At 47.6% G+C, this 22586-nt stretch overlaps 1 protein-coding gene across 1 annotated transcript in view; it reads left to right on the forward strand.

Annotated features, from left to right (window-relative positions):
- Positions 1–22586, forward strand: part of LOC116371807 (dedicator of cytokinesis protein 1-like) — a gene marked incomplete at its 5' end in the record, with an annotated part of 201797 nt that overhangs the window by 85822 nt on the left and 93389 nt on the right. Inside the window, 5 exon segments of the mRNA XM_031820823.1 lie at positions 6269–6417; positions 10677–10762; positions 12741–12897; positions 13154–13194; positions 17447–17537. Coding sequence (XP_031676683.1) covers positions 6269–6417; positions 10677–10762; positions 12741–12897; positions 13154–13194; positions 17447–17537 — 524 coding nt within the window.

Genomic DNA, 22586 nt, shown 5'->3' on the forward strand with positions numbered 1-22586 from the left:
TTCATTCACAGATCCCTGCAAGTGTCGTACAGTCACTATTAGAAGGTCAATGACACATGTTGAAGTGGGATATTTCCTAAGTGTTATGTTTATATCCGGGTCCATCTGGGAGTTTGTCTGGAGTGGTTACCAGGTTGTTAGTGAAAACAGGAAGGAATAAGGATGGAGGACAGAGGGTCGGATCATGGGTTAACAGCTTGTTAGTGAAAACAGGAAGTACTAAGGATAGAGGATAGAGGGTCGGATCATGGGTTACCAGGTTGTTATTGAAAACAGGAAGGACTAAGAATAGAGGGTCAGATCATGGGTTACCAGGTTGTTAGTGATAACAGGAGGGACTAAGGACAGAGGGTCGGATCATGGGTTACCTGGTTGTTAGTGAAAACAGGAAGGAATAAGGACAGAGGGTCGGATCATGGGTTAACAGCTTGTTAGTGAAAACAGGAAGAACTAAGGATAGAGGATAGAGGGTCAGATCATGGGTTACCAGGTTGTTAGTGATAACAGGAGGGACTAAGGACAGAGGGTCGGATCATGGGTTACCTGGTTGTTAGTGAAAACAGGAAGGAATAAGGACAGAGGGTCGGATCATGGGTTAACAGCTTGTTAGTGAAAACAGGAAGAACTAAGGATAGAGGATAGAGGGTCGGATCATGGGTTACCAGGTTGTTAGTGAAAACAGGAAGGACTAAGAATAGAGGGTCGGATCATGGGTTACCAGGTTGTTAGTGAAAACAAGAAGGACGAAGGATAGAGAATAGAGGGTCGGATCATGGGTTACCAGATTGTTAGTGAAAACAGGAAGGACTAAGGATAGAGAATAGAGGGTCGGATCATGGGTTACCAGGTTGTTAGTGAAAACAGGAAGGACTAAGGATAGATGATAGAGGGTCGGATCATGGGTTACCAGGTTGTTAGTGAAAACAGGAAGGACTAGGACAGAGGGTCGGATCATGGGTTACCAGCTTGTTAGTGAAAACAGGAAGGACTAAGGATAGAGAATAGAGGGTCGAATCATGGGTTACCAGATTGTTAGTGAAAACAGGAAGGGCTAAGGATAGAGAATAGAGGGTCGGATCATGGGTTACCAGGTTGTTAGTGAAAACAGGAAGGACTAAGAATAGAGGGTCGGATCATGGGTTACCAGATTGTTAGTGAAAACAGGAAGGACTAAGGATAGAGAATAGAGGGTCGGATCATGGGTTACCAGGTTGTTAGTGAAAACAGGAAGGACTAAGAATAGAGGGTCGGATCATGGGTTACCAGGTTGTTAGTGAAAACAGGAAGGACTAAGGATAGAGAATAGAGGGTCGGATCATGGGTTACCAGGTTGTTAGTGAAAACAGGAAGGACTAAGAATAGAGGGTCAGATCATGGGTTACCAGGTCGTTAGTGAAAACAGGAAGGACTAAGGATAGAGAATAGAGGGTCGGATCATGGGTTACCAGGCTGTTAGTGAAAACAGGAAGGACTAAGAATAGAGGGTCGGATCATGGGTTACCAGGTTGTTAGTGAAAACAGGAAGGACTAAGAATAGAGGGTCGGATCATGGGTTACCAGGTTGTTAGTGAAAACAGGAAGGACTAAGGATAGAGAATAGAGGGTCGGATCATGGGTTAATTGGCTTCATGTTGTGGTTGTGGAAGCAGAACTACAGCACAGACATCACAAAGGAGACAGAGAATGACAAGGTGTTAGTTTGAATAGGCCTGTTCTGTTCCTTCAAATAGGTCTCTGCTTTTCTATTTCTCTCATGCTCTCTCGTTCTGAAGTACAACTCTTACCATGATGTCCTATTGATTCCCACACCAGTGTTTTCATAATTCAAGCAATTCTGGTTTTGGACCTGAGGCTTTTCTTAGGAAAATCACCTCTCATCTTCTGAATGTCAATCTAAACGCTGATGAACACTGAAAAGACATTGGAGGAATTGCTGATACATGTTTATGCCCCTGTGGGGCCCCTCTAGTAGTTTCCTCCTGTGGAAAACACCAACATACTGTACCATCTCACCAGATACATGTTTATACCCTTGGGGGGCCCTCTAGTAGTTTCCTCCAGTGGTTTACACCAACATACTGTACCATCTCATCAGATACATGTTTATACCCCTGGGGGGCCCCTCTAGTAGTGTCCTCCAGTGGTTTACACCAAGACAATTTAACATACTGTACCATCTCACCAGGAATCGTTTATTAATGCTATTTGTTGATTTATTTAACTATTTCCTCATTCATGTATAACACTGGTGTGGGAATCAAAACAGAGATGCTTGTTCTAGGTCCCAAGAAACAAAGAGATCTTCTGTTGAATCTGACAATTAGTCTTAATGGTTGTACAGTCGTCTCAAATAAAGCTGTGAAGGACCTCAGCGTTACTCTGGACCCTGATCTCTCTTTTGAAGAACATATCAAGACTGTTTCGAGGACAGCTTTTTTCCATCTACGTAACATTGCAAAAATCAGAAACTTTCTGTCCAAAAATGATGCAGAAAAATTAATCCATGCTTTTGTCACTTCTAGGTTAGACTACTGCAATGCTCTACTTTCCGGCTACCCGGATAAAGCACTAAATAAACTTCAGTTAGTGCTAAATATTTCTGTATTATCTATGTATCTCACCAGGAACTGATCGTCATTTAGTTTAATGTCTTTAATTATGTAATCATCCGTGTATTAATGTGTCTGCAGGTCTTATGAAGATCAATATGTTATCAATATGAGTTATATTCATGTTATTATTTATTCAGCCACATAGTGTTATATTACTCACAGGTCCACACAGGATCAATAAGCATATTAATCACAGGTTCCACATAGGATCAATAAGCATATTCCTCACAGGTCCACACAGGATCAATAAGCATATTAATCACAGGTTCCACATAGGATCAATAAGCATATTCCTCACAGGTTCCACATAGGATCAATAAGCATATTACTCACAGGTCCACACAGGATCAATAAGCATATTACTCACAGGTCCACACAGGATCAATAAGCATATTACTCACAGGTCCACACAGGATCAATAAGCATATTACTCACAGGTCCACACAGGATCAATAAGCATATTACTCACAGGTCCACACAGGATCAATAAGCATATTACTCACAGGTTCCACATAGGATCAATAAGCATATTCCTCACAGGTCCACACAGGATCAATAAGCATATTACTCACAGGTTCCACACAGGATCAATAAGCATATTACTCACAGGTCCACACAGGATCAATAAGCATATTACTCACAGGTCCACACAGGATCAATAAGCATATTACTCACAGGTTCCACACAGGATCAATAAGCATATTACTCACAGGTCCACACAGGATCAATAAGCATATTACTCACAGGTCCACACAGGATCAATAAGCATATTACTCACAGGTCCACACAGGATCAATAAGCATATTACTCACCAATAATTAATCAATAAGCATATTACTCACAGGTCCACACAGGATCAATAAGCATATTACTCACCAATAATTAATCAATAAGCATATTACTCACAGGTCCACACAGGATCAATAAGCATATTACTCACAGGTCCACACAGGATCAATAAGCATATTACTCACAGGTCCACACAGGATCAATAAGCATATTACTCACCAATAATTATACACAGGATCAATAAGCATATTACTCACCAATAATTATACACAGGATCAATAAGCATATTACTCCCCAATAATTATACACAGGATCAATAAGCATATTACTCACCAATAATGAATCAATAAGCATATTACTCACCAATAATGAATCAATAAGCATATTACTCACAGGTTCCACACAGGATCAATAAGCATATTACTCACCAATAATTAATCAATAAGCATATTACTCACCAATAATTAATCAATAAGCATATTACTCACAGGTTCCACACAGGATCAATAAGCATATTACTCACAGGTCCACACAGGATCAATAAGCATATTACTCACAGGTTCCACACAGGATCAATAAGCATATTACTCACAGGTCCACACAGGATCAATAAGCATATTACTCACAGGTTCCACACAGGATCAATAAGCATATTACTCACAGGTCCACACAGGATCAATAAGCATATTACTCACAGGTCCACACAGGATCAATAAGCATATTACTCACCAATAATTAATCAATAAGCATATTACTCACCAATAATTATACACAGGATCAATAAGCATATTACTCCCCAATAATTAATCAATAAGCATATTACTCACCAATAATTAATCAATAAGCATATTACTCACAGGTTCCACACAGGATCAATAAGCATATTACTCACCAATAATTAATCAATAAGCATATTACTCACCAATAATTAATCAATAAGCATATTACTCACAGGTTCCACACAGGATCAATAAGCATATTACTCACCAATAATGAATCAATAAGCATATTACTCACCAATAATTAATCAATAAGCATATTACTCACAGGTTCCACACAGGATCAATAAGCATATTACTCACCAATAATTAATCAATAAGCATATTACTCACCAATAATTAATCAATAAGCATATTAATAGTTATTAGTCCCTTTTATTTTTGCATCTCTTCAGTCATCTATTATAATAATAAAATAGCAACTCTTTTTATCCAGTAGTGCGTTCTGTATATTTTGGTAACGGGGGGGGGCCCAGCAGGAAGTGAACCCCACGTGCCTCCATGCTCAACCAACTCTTTTTATCCAGTAGTGCGTTCTGTATATTTTGGTAACGGGGGGGGGCCCAGCAGGAAGTGAACCCCACGTGCCTCCATGCTCAACCAACTCTTTTTATCCAGTAGTGCGTTCTGTATATTTTGGTAACGGGGGGGGGCCCAGCAGGAAGTGAACCCCACGTGCCTCCATGCTCAACCAACTCTTTTTATCCAGTAGTGCGTTCTGTATATTTTGGTAACGGGGGGGGGGGGGCCAGCAGGAAGTGAACCCCACGTGCCTCCATGCTCAACCAGCTCTTTTTATCCAGTAGTGCGTTCTGTATATTTTGGTAACGGGGGGGGCCCAGCAGGAAGTGAACCCCACGTGCCTCCATGCTCAACCAACTCTTTTTATCCAGTAGTGCGTTCTGTATATTTTGGTAACGGGGGGGGGGCCCAGCAGGAAGTGAACCCACGTGCCTCCATGCTCAACCAGCTTGAGTTGCAGAGGACCACCTTTATCTATGGCCTGGTCCCCTTTAAATGTACTGTCATCTATTGACCGTTTGTTCATTATTCCCTCATCCATGTATTCATCCACAGGTTATATATCATTATATAACCTGTGGATTATATAATATATGTCATTTAGCAGACTCTTTTATCCAAAGTGCCTAATTATTTTGTTAAATGTATGTGTGGGTGGTCCTGGGAATTCAACCCATTATCATGGCCTTGTAACAGTTGGGTTAACTGCCTGTTCAGGGGCAGAACGACAGATTTGTACCTTGTCAGCTCTGGGATTCGATCCAGCAACCTTTTGGTTACTGGCCCAACGCTCTAACCCCTAGGCTACCTGCTGCCCCAGGTTACTGGCCCAACGCTCTAACCACTAGGCTACCTGCTGCCCCAGGTTACTGGCCCAATGCTCTAACCACTAGGCTACCTGCTGCCCCAGGTTACTGGCCCAACGCTCTAACCACTAGGCTACCTGCTGCCCCAGGTTACTGGCCCAACGCTCTAACCACTAGGCTACCTGCTGCCCCAACGCTCTAACCACTAGGCTACCTGCTGCCCCAGGTTACTGGCCCAACGCTCTAACCACTAGGCTACCTGCTGCCCCAGGTTACTGGCCCAACGCTCTAACCACTAGGCTACCTGCTGCCCCAGGTTACTGGCCCAACGCTCTAACCACTAGGCTACCTGCTGCCCCAGGTTACTGGCCCAACGCTCTAACCACTAGGCTACCTGCTGCCCCAACGCTCTAACCACTAGGCTACCTGCTGCCCCAGGTTACTGGCCCAACGCTCTAACCACTAGGCTACCTGCTGCCCCAGGTTACTGGCCCAACGATCTAACCACTAGGCTACCTGCTGCCCCAGGTTACTGGCCCAACGCTCTAACCACTAGGCTACCTGCTGCCCCAGGTTACTGGCCCAACGCTCTAACCACTAGGCTACCTGCTGCCCCAGGTTACTGGCCCAACGCTCTAACCACTAGGCTACCTGCTGCCCCAGGTTACTGACCCAACGCTCTAACCACTAGGCTACCTGCTGCCCCAGGTTACTGGCCCAAAGCTCTAACCACTAGGCTACCTGTTTTATCTCTCCCCAGGTCCACACAAGATCAAGTTCATCCCAGAGATGGTGGGTCCCATCCTAGAGATGACTCTGGTCCCAGAGATAGAGCTGAGGAAAGCTACCATCCCCATCTTCTTCGACATGATGCAGTGTGAATTCCACTTCACATGCAGCTTCCAACGGGTCTGTATCAGTCAGTCAGTCTGTCCATCAGTCAGTCGGTCAATCAGCCAGTCGATCAATCAGCCGGTCAATCAGTCGATCAATCAGCCAGTCAGTCAGTCGGTCAATCAGCCAGTCGATCAATCAGCCGGTCAGTCAATCAGCCGGTTATTGACCCCAAAGAGCTGGAGAACAGAGGTCAAGGACAGGTGGTAACATCCTCTAAAACCTCACCCTCCCAGGAGACTAACGTAATGTTGCTAAATGTTTCCAGCTCTGAATTGACTCATAGTGTAGCGTGGTCAAGCCCATGTACTGCCCTTGTTACGACCAGGTCACATGTCTTCCATGTACCTCCCTTGTTACGACCAGGTCACATGTCTTCCATGTACTGCCTTTGTTACGACCAGGTCACATGTCTTCCATGTACTGCCCTTGTTACGACCACGTCACATGTCTTCCATGTACTGCCTTTGTTACGACCAGGTCACATGTCTTCCATGTACTCCCCTTGTTACGACCAGGTCACATGTCTTCCATGTACTGCCCTTGTTACGACCAGGTCACATGTCTTCCATGTACTGCCTTTGTTACGACCAGGTCACATGTCTTCCAGTCAGTCTCCCAGATCCTCCCAGTCAGTTTCCCAGATCCTCCCAGTCAGTCTCCCAGATCCTCCCAGTCAGTCTCCCCAGATCCTCCCAGTCAGACTCCAGATCCTCCCAGTCAGACTCCAGATCCTCCCAGTCAGTCTCCCAGATCCTCCCAGTCAGTTTCCCAGATCCTCCCAGTCAGACTCCAGATCCTCCCAGTCAGTCTCCCAGATCCTCCCAGTCAGTTTCCCAGATCCTCCCAGTCAGTTTCCCAGATCCTCCCAGTCAGTCTCCCAGGTCCTCCCAGTCAGTCTCCCAGATCCTCCCAGTCTGTCTCCCAGATCCTCCCAGTCTGTCTCCCAGATCCTCCCAGTCTGTCTCCCAGATCCTCCCAGTCTGTCTCCCAGACCCTCCCAGTCTGTCTCCCAGATCCTCCCAGTCAGTGTAGAATTACAGACTACTACTAAGTACCCTTTAGACCCTGGTCTAAAGTAGTGCACTACTACCCTATAGATCCTGGTCTAAAGTAGTGCACTACTACCCTATAGATCCTGGTCTAAAGTAGTGCACTACTACCCTATAGACCCTGGTCTAAAGTAGTGCACTACTACCCTATAGGACCTGGTCTAAAGTAGTGCACTACTACCCTATAGGTCCTGGTTTAAAAAGGTCCTGCACTATAAAGGGAATAGGGAGCCAGTTGGGACAGTCAGTCTGTTAGAGTTGGGAGTGAAGGGGAGCCCTGGTAATTCAGTTAGTGTCAGTCAGGACTCGACTCTTTGGGAATGACTACATCCTCTTATATCCCCTCTACTCTAAAATAGGATCAATTTCCAATCATGCATACCAATGGCACCCTATTCCCTATATAGTGCACTACTTTAGACCAGGGTCTATAGGGGAGTAGTGCACTATATAGGGAATAGGGAGCCATTTGGGCCGTATACAAATAGATTTCTAGTCTGCAGTGTAAAACTTAGCAGAGAGAGAGAGAGAGGTGCCTCTCTTCCTCCAGAGCGATCTGTCTCTCTTCCTCCAGAGCGATCTGTCTCTTCCTCCAGAGCGATCTGTCTCTCTTCCTCCAGAGCGATCCGTCTCTCTTCCTCTAGAGCGATCCGTCTCTCTTCCTCCAGAGCGATCTGTCTCTCTTCCTCTAGAGCTAGCTGTCTCTCTTCCTCCAGAGCGATCTGTCTCTCTTCCTCCAGAGCGATACGTCTCTCTTCCTCCAGAGCGATACGTCTCTCTTCCTCCAGAGCGATCCGTCTCTCTTCCTCCAGAGCGATCTGTCTCTCTTCCTCCAGAGCGATATGTCTCTCTTCCTCTAGAGCGATCTGTCTCTCTTCCTCCAGAGCGATCTGTCTCTCTTCCTCTAGAGCTAGCTGTCTCTCTTCCTCCAGAGCGATCTGTCTCTCTTCCTCCAGAGCGATCCGTCTATCTTCCTCCAGAGCGATCCGTCTCTCTTCCTCCAGAGTGATCCGTCTCTCTTCCTCCAGAGCGATATGTCTCTCTTCCTCCAGAGCGATATGTCTCTCTTCCTCCAGAGCAATATGTCTCTCTTCCTCTAGAGCGATCTGTCTCTCTTCCTCCAGAGCGATCTGTCTCTCTTCCTCCAGAGCGATCTGTCTCTCTTCCTCTAGAGCGATCCGTCTCTCTTCCTCCAGAGCGATCCGTCTCTCTTCCTCTAGAGCGATCTGTCTCTTCCCCCAGAGCGATCTGTCTCTCTTCCTCTAGAGCGATATGTCTCTCTTCCTCTAGAGCGATCCGTCTCTCTTCCTCTAGAGCGACCCGTCTCTCTTCCTCCAGAGCGATCTGTCTCTCTTCCTCTAGAGCGATCTGTCTCTCTTCCTCCAGAGCGATCTGTCTCTCTTCCTCTAGAGCGATCCGTCTCTCTTCCTCCAGAGCGATCTGTCTCTCTTCCTCTAGAGCGATCCGTCTCTCTTCCTCTAGAGCGATCTGTCTCTCTTCCTCCAGAGGGATCATTCTCTATTCCTCCAGAGCTAGCCGTCTCTCTTCCTCCAGAGCGATCATTCTCTCTTCCTCCAGAGCGATCCTTCTCTCTTCCTCCAGAGCGATCCTTCTCTCTTCCTCCAGAGCGATCCGTCTCTCTTCCTCCAGAGCGATCCGTCTCTCTTCCTCCAGAGCTAGCCGTCTCTATTCCTCCAGAATGAGCCGTCTCTCTTCCTCCAGAGCGATCATTCTCTCTTCCTCCAGAGCGATCCGTCTCTATTCCTCCAGAGCGATCCGTCTCTCTTCCTCCAGAGCGATCCGTCTCTCTTCCTCCAGAGCGAGCCGTCTCTCTTCCTCCAGAGCGATCTGTCTCTCTTCCTCTAGAGCTAGCCGTCTCTCTTCCTCCAGAGCGATATGTCTCTATTCCTCCAGAGCGAGCCGTCTATCTTCCTCCAGATAGATCCGTCTCTCTTCCTCCAGAGCGAGCCGTCTCTCTTCCTCCAGAGCGATCCGTTTATATTCCTCCAGAGCGATCCGTCTCTCTTCCTCCAGAGCGATCTGTCCTCTCTTCCTCCAGAGTGATCCGTCTCTCTTCCTCCAGAGCTAGCCGTCTCTCTTCCTCCAGAGCTAGCCGTCTCTCTTCATCCAGAGCGATCCGTCTCTCTTCATCCAGAGCGATCCGTCTCTCTTCCTCCAGAGCGAGGCGTCTCTCTTCCTCCAGAGCGAGCCGTCTCTCTTCCTCCAGAGCGATCCGTCTCTCTTCCTCCAGAGTGATCCGTCTCTTCCTCCAGAGCTAGCCGTCTCTCTTCCTCCAGAGAGAGCCGTCTCTCTTCCTCCAGAGCGAGGCGTCTCTCCTGACTGACACAAACAACAGCAGCACATCAAGCAGGCAGTTCACGTTGGAGCAAACGTCCAACTATAAGTGGATGTGCCAGCTCACCTTCCTTCTGTCGTCTTTCTGGGAAGAAGGGAGTAAAAGAGAGAGAGAAATAGAGGAGAATATTAGAGGATGTGTCTTCCTGTCATGGTCTTACTCCTCATGCTCCCTGCTCAGCCATAGCCAATCACAGGCAGATAAAGAGAAGTTACTGAGAGTCATCAGACTGATAATGAAGTGATTTAATATGAGCTCACAGTCCACCAGGCTGAAAGAGAGGTGATTAACCAAGAGGAGAGGTCCTCTCAACCAAGAGAGAGAGAGAAGAGACAGGGGGGTGGAGAGACAGAGTGGGAAAGAGAGGGGGGGAGGAGAGAGAAAAGAGAGAGGGAGGAGAGAGGGTATAGAGTGGGGGGAGGAGAGAGAGAGAAGAAAGGGGGAAGAGAGAGAGAGAAGAGAGGGGGTATAGAGTGGGGGGAGGAGAGAGAGGGATGAGAGGAGAGAGAGGGTATAGAGTGGGGGGAGGAGAGAGAGAGAAGAGAGGGGAAGGAGAGAGGGTATAGAGTGGGGGGAGGAGAGAGAGAAGAGAGGGGGAGGAGAGAGGGTATAGAGTGAGGGAAGGAGAGAGAGAGAAGAGAGGGGGAGGAGAGAGGGTGGGAAAGAGAGGGTATAGGGTGGGGGAAGGAGAGAGAGAGAGAGAGAGGGGGAGGAGAGAGAAGAGAGGGGGAGGAGAGAGAGGGTGGGAAAGAGGAGAGAGTGTTGGAAAGAGAGAGCGAGGGAGGCAGAAAGAGGGAGACAGGATAGAGACTAATGAATAGAAGAATGAGCTGTGCTGATTATGAATGTCTGCTTTCTAATTGCAGTTTGAGAATGAGATCATCACCAAACTGGATCACGAGGTGGAGGGGGGCAGAGGAGACGAGCAGTACAAAGGCCTCTTCCACAAGATGTGAGTGATGCTGTCAGTCTGTCTGTCTGTCTGCCTGTCTGCCTGTCTGTCTGTCTGTCTGTCTGTCGGTGTCTGTCTGTCTGTCGGTGTCTGTCTGTCTGTCTGTGTCTGTCTGTCTGTCTGTCTGTCTGTGTCTGTCTCTCTGTCGGTGTCTGTCTCTCTGTCGGTGTCTGTCTCTCTGTCGGTGTCTGTCTCTTTCGGTGTCTGTCGGTCGGGTCGGTCTGTCTGTCTGTCTGTCGGTGTCTGGTCTGTCGTCTGTCTGTCTGTCTGTCTGTCTGTCTGTCTGTCTGTCTGTCTGTCTGTCTGTCTGTCGGTGTCTGGTCTGTCGTCTGTCTGTCGGTGTCTGTCTGCCTGCCTGCCTGTCTGTCTGTCTGTCCTCTCTCCTCTCCTCGTCAGTTTAATTTAAGGTCTTTATGGAAACAACATTCTTCACAAAGAAAGAAAGAAAGTGAAATAGATCATGAACAAAATATTACACTCGGTTTTAACAGAATATAAACATTTCAAATGTTAAAGAGGAAGTTTATTAATGTTTGATTTGTTTTCAAATTCTTTGTGGATCTGTGTAATCTGAGGGAAATATGTCTCTCTAATATGGTCATACATTGGGCAGGAGGTTAGGAAGTGCAGCTCAGTTTCCACCTCATTTTGTGGGCAGTGAGCACATAGCCTGTCTTCTCTTGAGAGCCATGTCTTTCTCAATAGCAAGGCTATGCTCACTGAGTCTGTACATAGTCAAAGATTTCAATAAGTTTGGGTCAGTCACAGTGGACAGGTATTCTGCCGCTGTGTACTCTCTGTTCAGGGTCAGTCACAGTGGTCAGGTATTCTGCCGCTGTGTACTCTCTGTTCAGGGTCAGTCACAGTGGTCAGGTATTCTGCCGCTGTGTACTCTCTGTTTAGGGCCAAATAACATTCTAGTTCACTCTGTTTGTTTGTTAATTCTTTACAATGTGTCAAGTAAATATGGTTTTGTAATTGTCTCCTCTCTCTTCCCCTCCCCCTCCTCTCTCTCCCCTTCCCCTCTCTCCCCCCTCTCTCCCCCTCACCTCTCTCCCCCCCTCTCTCCCCCCTCTCTCCCCCTCACCTCTCTCCCCCTCACCTCTCTCCCCTCTCTCCCTCTCCCCCCTCTCTCCCCCCTCTCTCCCCCTCACCTCTCTCCCCCTCACCTCTCTCCCCCCTCTCTCCCCCTCACCTCTCTCCCCTCTCTCCCTCTCCCCCCTCTCTCCCCCCTCTCTCCCCCCTCACCTCTCTCCCCCTCACCTCTCTCCCACTCCCCCCTCTCTCCCTCCCCTCTCTCCCTCCCCCTCTCTCCCTCCCCTCTCTCCCTCCCCTCTCTCTCCCTCCCCTCCCTCCCTCCCTCCCTCCCCCTCTCTCTTCCTCCACTCATCTGCCTCCCCTCTCTTTCTCCCCTCAACCTCTCCCCCCTTCCACCCCTCTCTCCCCTCCCACCCCTTTCTCCCCTCCCCTCACCTCTCTCCCCTCCCACCCCTCTCTCTATCCCCTCACCTCTCTCCCCTCCCACCCCTCTCTCTATCCCCTCACCTCTCTCCCCCCTCTCGCTCTCACCTCTCTCTCCTCCCTCCTCTCTCCCCTCTCTCTCCCCCTCCTCTCTCCCTCCCACCTCTCTCTCCCCTCCCTCTCTCTCCTCTCTCGCTCCTCTCTCCCCTCCCCTCACCTCTCTCCCCTCCCCTCACCTCTCTCCCCTCCCACCCCTCTCTCTATCCCCTCACCTCTCTCCCCCCTCTCGCTCTCACCTCTCTCCCTCTCTCACCTCTCTCACTCCTCTCTCCCCCTCCTCTCCCCCCTCTCTCTCCCCTCTCTCCCCTCTCTCCCCCTCCTCTCTCCCTCACCTCTCTCCCCTCTCTCCCCCCTCCTCTCTCCCTCCCACCTCTCTCTCCCCTCCCTCTATCTCCTCTCTCCCTCCCCTCTCTCTCACTCCTCTCTCCCCCTCCTCTCTCCCCTCCTCCCTCCCCAGTCTGTTGGAACACTGCAGGAAACACAAGTACCTGTCTAAGAGTGGGGAGAGCTTTGTGAACCTGGTGGTTCGTCTGTTGGAGAGGCTCCTGGACTACAGGACGATCATGCACGATGAGAACAAGGAGAACCGGATGAGCTGCACCGTCAACGTCCTGGTAGGAGAGACACTGTTCGATGTTCTGTTCCGTTGTGGACAGATGTCTGGCTGCGTCCTGCTGCGATGCCTAGTAACCTGTCTTATTGTGTAGGACACTTTACTGTCCAACTGTTGGAAAGACATTTCAGATGTATAAACACCAGCTGCATAACATTCATGATTTGGTATTGTTGTGATTTGTTGTTGCTATTTCACTGTCGTAGTTGAAGCATTTCAGTTTTGTTCATAAACTATTTCAATGTTTTCATCCTCAGAACTTCTACAAGGAGATAGAGAGAGAGGAGATGTACATCAGGTAGGAAGAGGTCTTCATCATCATCTTCCTCAACTACACTTTTCTGTTGTTTTATTGTACTCAGTGCCTCTGTGAAGTCAAGACCAGGTGTTTTTGTACTCAGTGCCTCTGTGAAGTCAAGACCAGGTGTTTTTGTACTCAGTGCCTCTGTGAAGTCAAGACCAGGTGTTTTTGTACTCAGTGCCTCTGTGAAGTCAAGACCAGGTGTTTTTTGTACTCAGTGCCTCTGTGAAGTCAAGACCAGGTGTTTTTGTACTCAGTGCCTCTGTGAAGTCAAGGCCAGGTGTTTTTGTACTCAGTGCCTCTGTGAAGTCAAGGCCAGGTGTTTTTGTACTCAGTGCCTCTGTGAAGTCAAGACCAGGTGTTTTTGTACTCAGTGCCTCTGTGAAGTCAAGACCAGGTGTTTTGTACTCAGTGCCTCTGTGAAGTCAAGACCAGGTGTTTTTGGGCTCAGTGCCTCTGTGAAGTCAAGACCAGGTGTTTTTGTACTCAGTGCCTCTGTGAAGTCAAGACCAGGTGTTTTTGTACTCAGTGCCTCTGTGAAGTCAAGACCAGGTGTTTTTGTACTCAGTGCCTCTGTGAAGTCAAGGCCAGGTGTTTTTGTACTCAGTGCCTCTGTGAAGTCAAGACCAGGTGTTTTTGTACTCAGTGCCTCTGTGAAGTCAAGACCAGGTGTTTTTGTACTCAGTGCCTCTGTGAAGTCAAGACCAGGTGTTTTTGTACTCAGTGCCTCTGTGAAGTCAAGACCAGGTGTTTTTGTACTCAGTGCCTCTGTGAAGTCAAGACCAGGTGTTTTTGTACTCAGTGCCTCTGTGAAGTCAAGGCCAGGTGTTTTTGGTACTCAGTGCCTCTGTGAAGTCAAGACCAGGTGTTTTTGTACTCAGTGCCTCTGTGAAGTCAAGACCAGGTGTTTTTGTACTCGGTGCCTCTGTGAAGTCAAGACCAGGTGTTTTTGTACTCAGTGCCTCTGTGAAGTCAAGACCAGGTGTTTTTGTACTCAGTGCCTCTGTGAAGTCAAGACCAGGTGTTTTTGTACTCAGTGCCTCTGTGAAGTCAAGACCAGGTGTTTTTGTACTCAGTGCCTCTGTGAAGTCAAGACCAGGTGTTTTTGTACTCAGTGCCTCTGTGAAGTCAAGACCAGGTGTTTTTGTACTCAGTGCCTCTGTGAAGTCAAGACCAGGTGTTTTTGTACTCAGTGCCTCTGTGAAGTCAAGACCAGGTGTTTTTGTACTCAGTGCCTCTGTGAAGTCAAGACCAGGTGTTTTTGTACTCAGTGCCTCTGTGAAGTCAAGACCAGGTGTTTTTGTACTCAGTGCCTCTGTGAAGTCAAGACCAGGTGTTTTTGTACTCAGTGCCTCTGTGAAGTCAAGACCAGGTGTTTTTGTACTCAGTGCCTCTGTGAAGTCAAGACCAGGTGTTTTTGTACTCAGTGCCTATGTGAAGTCAAGACCAGGTGTTTTTGTACTCAGTGCCTCTGTGAAGTCAAGACCAGGTGTTTTTGTACTCAGTGCCTCTGTGAAGTCAAGACCAGGTGTTTTTGGGCTCAGTGCCTCTGTGAAGTCACAGTCTGCCCTAGCGGTCCATCAGTCAGCCCTAGCGGTCCGTCAGTCTGCCCTAGTGGTCGGTCAGTCTGCCCTAGCGGTCCGTCAGTCTGCCCTAGCGGTCTTCAATCTGTCCTAGCTGTCCAACAGTCTGCCCTAGCGGTCCATCAGTCAGCCCTAGCGGTCCGTCAGTCTGCCCTAGCGGTCGGCCAGTCTGCCCTAGCGGTCCATCAGTCTCCCCTAGCGGTCTTCAATCTGTCCTAGCTGTCCAACAGTCTGCCCTAGCGGTCCATCAGTCTGCCCTAGCGGTCGGTCAGTCTGCCCTAGCGGTCAGTCAGTCTGCCCTAGCGGTCTTCAATCTGTCCTAGCTGTCCATCAGTCTGCCCTAGCGGTCCGTCAGTCTGCCCTAGCGGTCTGTCAGTCTGCCCTAGCTGTCCATCAGTCAGCCCTAGTGGTCCACGTCTAAAAAGCGTTTTCTGAGATAAAAGGAAAATGTCACCATGAACTGCATCAGTCCACATCTGAAGTGGTCCCCTATTCCCTACATAGTGCACTACTATTGACCAGCACCCTATTCCCTACATAGTGCACTACTATTGACCAGCACCCTATTCCCTATATAGTGCACTACTATTGACCAGGACCCACCCTATTCCATATATAGTGCACTACTATTGACCAGCACCCTATTCCCTACATAGTGCACTACTATTGACCAGCACCCTATTCCCTATATAGTGCACTACTATTGACCAGGACCTATCCTATTCCCTATATAGTGCACTACTATTGACCAGCACCCTATTCCCTACATAGTGCACTACTATTGACCAGCACCCTATTCCCTATATAGTGCACTACTATTGACCAGGACCCACCCTATTCCCTATATAGTGCACTACTATTGACCAGGACCCACCCTATTCCCTATATAGTGCACTACTATTGACCAGCACCCTATTCCCTACATAGTGCACTACTATTGACCAGCACCCTATTCCCTATATAGTGCACTACTATTGACCAGTACCCTATTCCCTATATAGTGCACTACTATTGACCAGGACCCACCCTATTCCCTACATAGTGTACTACTATTGACCAGCACCCTATTCCCTATATAGTGCACTACTATTGACCAGCACCCTATTCCCTATATAGTGCACTACTATTGACCAGCACCCTATTCCCTATATAGTGCACTACTATTGACCAGCACCCTATTCCCTATATAGTGCACTACTATTGACCAGCACCCTATTCCCTATATAGTGCACTACTATTGACCAGCACCCTATTCCCTATATAGTGCACTACTATTGACCAGCACCCTATTCCCTATATAGTGCACTACTATTGACCAGCACCCTATTCCCTATATAGTGCACTACTATTGACCAGCACCCTATTCCCTATGTAGTGCACTACCATTGACCAGCACCCTATTCCTTACATAGTGTACTACTATTGACCAGCACCCTATTCCCTATATAGTGCACTACTATTGACCAGCACCCTATTCCCTATATAGTGCACTACTATTGACCAGCACCCTATTCCCTATATAGTGTACTACTATTGACCAGCACCCTATTCCCTATATAGTGCACTACTATTGACCAGCACCCTATTCCCTATATAGTGCACTACTATTGACCAGCACCCTATTCCCTATATAGTGCACTACTATTGACCAGCACCCTATTCCCTATATAGTGCACTACTATTGACCAGCACCCTATTCCCTATATAGTGCACTACCATTGACTAGCACCCTATTCCCTACATAGTGTACTACTATTGACCAGCACCCTATTCCCTATATAGTGCACTACTATTGACCAGCACCCTATTCCCTATATAGTGCACTACTATTGACCAGTACCCTATTCCCTATATAGTGCACTACTATTGACCAGGACCCACCCTATTCCCTATATAGTGCACTACTATTGACCAGGACTCACCCTATTCCCTATATAGTGCACTACTATTGACCAGGACCCACCCTATTCCCTATATAGTGCACTACTATTGACCAGGACCCACCCTATTCCCTATATAGTGTACTACTATTGACCAGGACCCACCCTATTCCCTATATAGTGCACTACTATTGACCAGTACCCTATTCCCTATATAGTGCACTACTATTGACCAGGACTCACCCTATTCCCTATATAGTGCACTACTATTGACCAGGACTCACCCTATTCCCTATATAGTGCACTACTATTGACCAGTACCCTATTCCCTATATAGTGCACTACTATTGACCAGCACCCTATTCCCTATATAGTGCACTACTATTGACCAGGACCCACCCTATTCCCTATATAGTGCACTACTATTGACCAGGACCCACCCTATTCCCTATATAGTGCACTACTATTGACCAGAGCCCTATTCCCTACATAGTGCACTACTTTAGACCAGGCTCCCACATAGTGCACTACTGCTGAACAGAGCTCTATGTAGTGACTCGGGGACCATTTCAGACACAGTTGACTCGTCTCTGTCCGTTGTCACCACGGTGACGTCATATTGAAGCCCACCAAGGTGTGTACCGTTGTCACCATGGTGACGTCATATTGAAGCCCACCAAGGTGTGTACTGTTGTCACCATGGTGACGTCATATTGAAGCTGTGTACCGTTGACTCCTCTCTGTCTGTTGTCACCATGGTAACCCGTGTGTCCTCTGTCCGGACAGGTACCTGTACAAGCTGTGTGACCTCCACAAGGAGTGTGACAACTACACTGAAGCTGCCTACACACTGCTGCTGCACGCTAAGCTGCTGAAGGTATTCACACACACACGCACACACACACACACACACATACACACACGCACACACACACATATACACACAGCTCAGATACACAAACACTCTCTCTCTCTCCCTCCTTCTCCCTCTCTCTCTCTCTCTCTCCCTCTCTTTCCTTCTATCTCTCCCTCCTTCTCTCTCTCTCTATGAATTGATAGTGTAAATGTGTGTCTTTTAGCGTCTGTTGAATAGCACCAGTTGTAGAGGACAAAGCCCCAGTCAGCTGTAATCACATAGATGGCTCTTAACCTTGCAGTAGCAGAGGTGTGACCGTGAATATCAATGTGTTGGGGAACAGGATCTGGATAGCAGAGATACGTCCAACCATGTTTTAATCCTCCCTCTGTCAGGAGAGGACTGATGAGATGAGGAGAAGAATGGAGAGAGAGGACTGGGGAGAGAGGAGAAGAATGGAGAGAGAGAGAGAGAGAGAGAGAGAGGGGTCTGGGGAGAGAGGAGAAGAATGGAGAGAGGGGACTGGGGAGAGAGGAGAAGAAAGGAGAGAGAGAGAGAGAGAGGGGACTGGGGAGAGAGGAGAAGAATGGAGAGAGAGACTGGGGAGAGATGAGAGGGGACTGGGGAGAGAGGAGAAGAATGGAGAGAGGGGACTGGGGAGAGAGAAGAATGGAGAGAGAGAGAGAGGGGACTGGGGAGAGAGGAGAAGAATGGAGAGAGAGAGAGAGAGGGGTCTGGGGAGAGAGGAGAAGAATGGAGAGAGGGGACTGGGGAGAGAGGAGAAGAAAGGAGAGAGAGAGAGAGAGGGGACTGGGGAGAGAGGAGAAGAATGGAGAGAGAGAGAGAGAGAGGGGTCTGGGGAGAGAGGAGAAGAATGGAGAGAGGGGACTGGGGAGAGAGGAGAAGAATGGAGAGAGAGAGAAAGGGGACTGGGGAGAGATGAGAGGGGACTGGGGAGAGAGGAGAAGAATGGAGAGAGGGGACTGGGGAGAGAGAAGAATGGAGAGAGAGAGAGAGGGGACTGGGGAGAGAGGAGAAGAAAGGAGAGAGAGAGAGAGAGGGGACTGGGGAGAGAGGAGAAGAATGGAGAGAGAGAGAGAGGGGACTGGGGAGAGATGAGAAGAATGGAGAGAGAGAGAGGGGACTGGGGAGAGAGAGAGGGGACTGGAGAGAGAGAGAGAGAGAGAGGGGACTGGGGAGAGAGAGAGAGAGAGAGGGGACTGGGAAGAGACAGAGAGAGAGAGAGAGAGAGAGAGGGGACTGGGGAGAGATGTTGTATCGGTCTCAATGGCGCTGCCCGTGTGCCCACAGACACCGTAATAGGACAGATGCAATGTTGTGAACTCTATACATCTCTATGGGACAACGGGACACAATGAGGAAGAATCTAATTTCTTCTTATTATATATATATATTTATTTCTTCTTATTATAATGTTTTGCCATTTCAAACCTGCTGGGGCTTTCCCCAAATGCTGCAAAGAGGGAGACAGAGATAAAAGAGAGAACAGGAGGTTATTATACTGTAAAATGTAATAGATTTTTCCAAAGCAGAGCCTGGAGGTGAGAGTCTTTCTTCAATCTGTGTCATGAATTGGTTTGTAGGAAGCTCAACTGTCTTTCTGTTTTTAGTCTCTCTATGGTCCACTATATAGCTAATGTGTCTGGTCTCTCTCTGTGGTCCACTATATAGATCATGTGTCTGGTCTCTCTATGGTCCACTATATAGATCATGTGTCTGGTCTCTCTCTATGGTCCACTATATAGATAATGAGTCTGGTCTCTCTATGGTCCACTATATAGATAATGAGTCTGGTCTCTCTCTATGGTCCACTATATAGATAATGAGTCTGGTCTCTCTGTGGTCCACTATATAGATAATGAGTCTGGTCTCTCTCTCTGTGGTCCACTATATAGATCATGTGTCTGGTCTCTCTATGGTCTACTATATAGATCATGTGTCTGGTCTCTCTCTATGGTCCACTATATAGATAATGAGTCTGGTCTCTCTGTGGTCCACTATATAGATCATGTGTCTGGTCTCTCTATGGTCCACTATATAGAGAGAGCTCTGTGGTCCACTATATAGATGATGTGACTGGTCTCTCTATGGTCCACTATATAGATAATGAGTCTGGTCTCTCTATGGTCCACTATATAGATCATGTGTCTGGTCTCACTATGGTCCACTATATAGAGAGAGCTCTGTGGTCCACTATATAGATGATGTGACTGGTCTCTCTATGGTCCACTATATAGATAATGGGTCTGGTCTCTCTATGGTCCACTATATAGATAATGGGTCTGGTCTCTCTATGGTCCACTATATAGATAATGAGTCTGGTCTCTCTATGGTCCACTATATAGATAATGAGTCTGGTCTCTATATGGTCCACTATATAGATAATGAGTCTGGTCTCTCTCTATGGTCCACTATATAGAGAGAGCTCTGTGGTCCACTATATAGATAATGAGTCTGGTCTCTCTATGGTCCACTATATAGATAATGAGTCTGGTCTCTCTCTACGGTCCACTATATAGAGAGAGCTCTGTGGTCCACTATATAGAGAGAGCTCTGTGGTCCACTATATAGAGAGAGCTCTGTGGTCCACTATATAGAGAGAGCTCTGTGGTCCACTATATAGATAATGTGTCTGGTCTCTCTATGGTCCACTATATAGATAATGTGACTGGTCTCTCTATGGTCCACTATATAGATAATGTGTCTGGTCTCTCTATGGTCCACTATATAGATAATGTGACTGGTCTCTCTATGGTCCACTATATAGATAATGTGTCTGGTCTCTCTATGGTCCACTATATAGATAATGTGACTGGTCTCTCTGTGGTCCACTATATAGATAATGTGTCTGGTCTCTCTATGGTCCACTATATAGATAATGTGACTGGTCTCTCTATGGTCCACTATATAGATAATGTGTCTGGTCTCTCTATGGTCCACTATATAGATAATGAGTCTGGTCTCTCTATGGTCCACTATATAGATAATGTGTCTGGTCTCTCTATGGTCCACTATATAGATAATGTGACTGGTCTCTCTATGGTCCACTATATAGATAATGTGACTGGTCTCTATATGGTCCACTATATAGATAATGAGTCTGGTCTCTCTATGGTCCACTATATAGATAATGAGTCTGGTCTCTCTATGGTCCACTATATAGATCATGTGTCTGGTCTCACTATGGTCCACTATATAGAGAGAGCTCTGTGGTCCACTATATAGATAATGAGTCTGGTCTCTCTATGGTCCACTATATAGATAATGAGTCTGGTCTCTCTCTCTGTGGTCCACTATATAGATCATGAGTCTGGTCTCTCTCTGTGGTCCACTATATAGATAAAATAATGTACTACGAGAATTATCATTGCTAGTCTACATCCCAAATGGCAGCCTATGGTTCCTGGTCAAAGTAGTGCACTACGTAGGGACTGGGTACCATTGGCCATAGGGCCCTGGTCAACGTAGTGCACTACGTAGGGAATAGGGTGCCATTGGCCATAGGGCCCTGGTCAAAGTAGTGCACTACGTAGGGAATAGTGTACCATTGGCCATAGGGCCCTGGTCACTACATAAGGAATGGGTTGTGATTTGGGACACAGCCTTGTAGGAAACCTGGCTGAGGATGTTGAATTTACAGCGTCATTGTGATTGATGTCGTTTCAGCACTTCCAGAAATAACTAGGTGACCATGGCAACGTAAACACCTCTCCTCTCTTTAATCACGGAAGAGCTGCTCAAACTGTAACGCAATCAATAATAACCAACGTCCTGCAGAATCCCTTTCATTTAGGCTGTTTGACCTTTAACCTTAGACTCCATGTAAAGGAAGCCAACCTTCCTAGTCTCCAAATCCAAACAGGATCAAGACTTCCTGCTTATTGGCCAATGGAACGTGGCCCGGTTCCGTTTGGATTTCCGAGTCCACAGGACCTGCGAGCCGTTGCTTTTCTCCCACAGTGCACTGTACCGCACATGAAAATGTGGAGGTCACGTCACTTCAACAGACGGTGCCAGCTTTGCTTTGTAAATATTGTCTTCATCCCATATGGCCCCCTATTCCCTATATAGTGCACAACTTCTTTCTTTTTTTTACCAGGGCCCATTCCAAAAAATGTAGTGCACTATATAGGGATTAGGGTGCCGTTTGGGAGGGCACCCGCTACCTAATTCGATTTTACCTAGAGATCGTTGCGTTCTCTCTTGTTCAACAACAGCATGGAATGTCAGTTACGTTACCGTGGCAATGAATCAGTTGTGACAGGACCTTAGTAGGGTTACCGAGGCCCGGGACGGGGAGCCAATAGGATCGCTGCATCTAGCCTGTTAGCCGGCCTTGTCCAGCCACTCACAACGTTAATTATTAGAGTGGGTAGAGAGACTGGAGGAGAGGACTGTGTGGTCAGCAGAAATATTTCCATCTCCCTGTTGTTTACAGAATGAAGCACAATGTGTGATGATTAATATGGTTTTATCACTGCATAAATCAATATCTGATGTGTTAATGTAGCTTTTCCATAAGTTATCTCTCTCCTCTCCTCACCCCTCCTCTCCTCCTCAACCTCTCCTCTCTCCTCCTCTTCTCCTCCTCCCTCCTCTCTTTCTCTCTCCTCTTCTCCTCCTCTCCTCCTCCCTCCTCTCCTCTTTCCACTCCTCCTCCCTCTTCTCCTCCTCCTTCCTCTCTCTCTTTTCCTCTCCTCCTCTCCTCCTCCCTCCTCCCCCATTTCCTCTCCTCCTCTATCCTCTCCTCCTCTCCTCTCCTCCTCCCTCCTCTCCCCTTTCCTCTCCTCCTCCTCCCTCCTCTCCTCCTCCCTCTTCCTCTCCTCCTCTTCCCCTCCTCTCCTCCTCTTCTCTTCTCTCCTCCTCTTCCCCTCCTCTCTCCTCTCCTCCTCCCTCCTCTTCTCCTCCCTCCTCTCTTTCTCTCTCCTCCTCTACTCTTCTCCTCCTCCCTCCTCTCCTCTTTCCACTCCTCCTCCCTCTTCTCCTCCTCCTTCCTCTCCTCCTCCCTCCTCTCTCTCTCTTTTCCTCTCTTCCTCTCCTCATCCCTCC

Source organism: Oncorhynchus kisutch, unplaced genomic scaffold, assembly GCF_002021735.2.
Source record: "Oncorhynchus kisutch isolate 150728-3 unplaced genomic scaffold, Okis_V2 scaffold3693, whole genome shotgun sequence".
NCBI classification, from domain to species: Eukaryota; Metazoa; Chordata; class Actinopteri; order Salmoniformes; family Salmonidae; genus Oncorhynchus; species Oncorhynchus kisutch.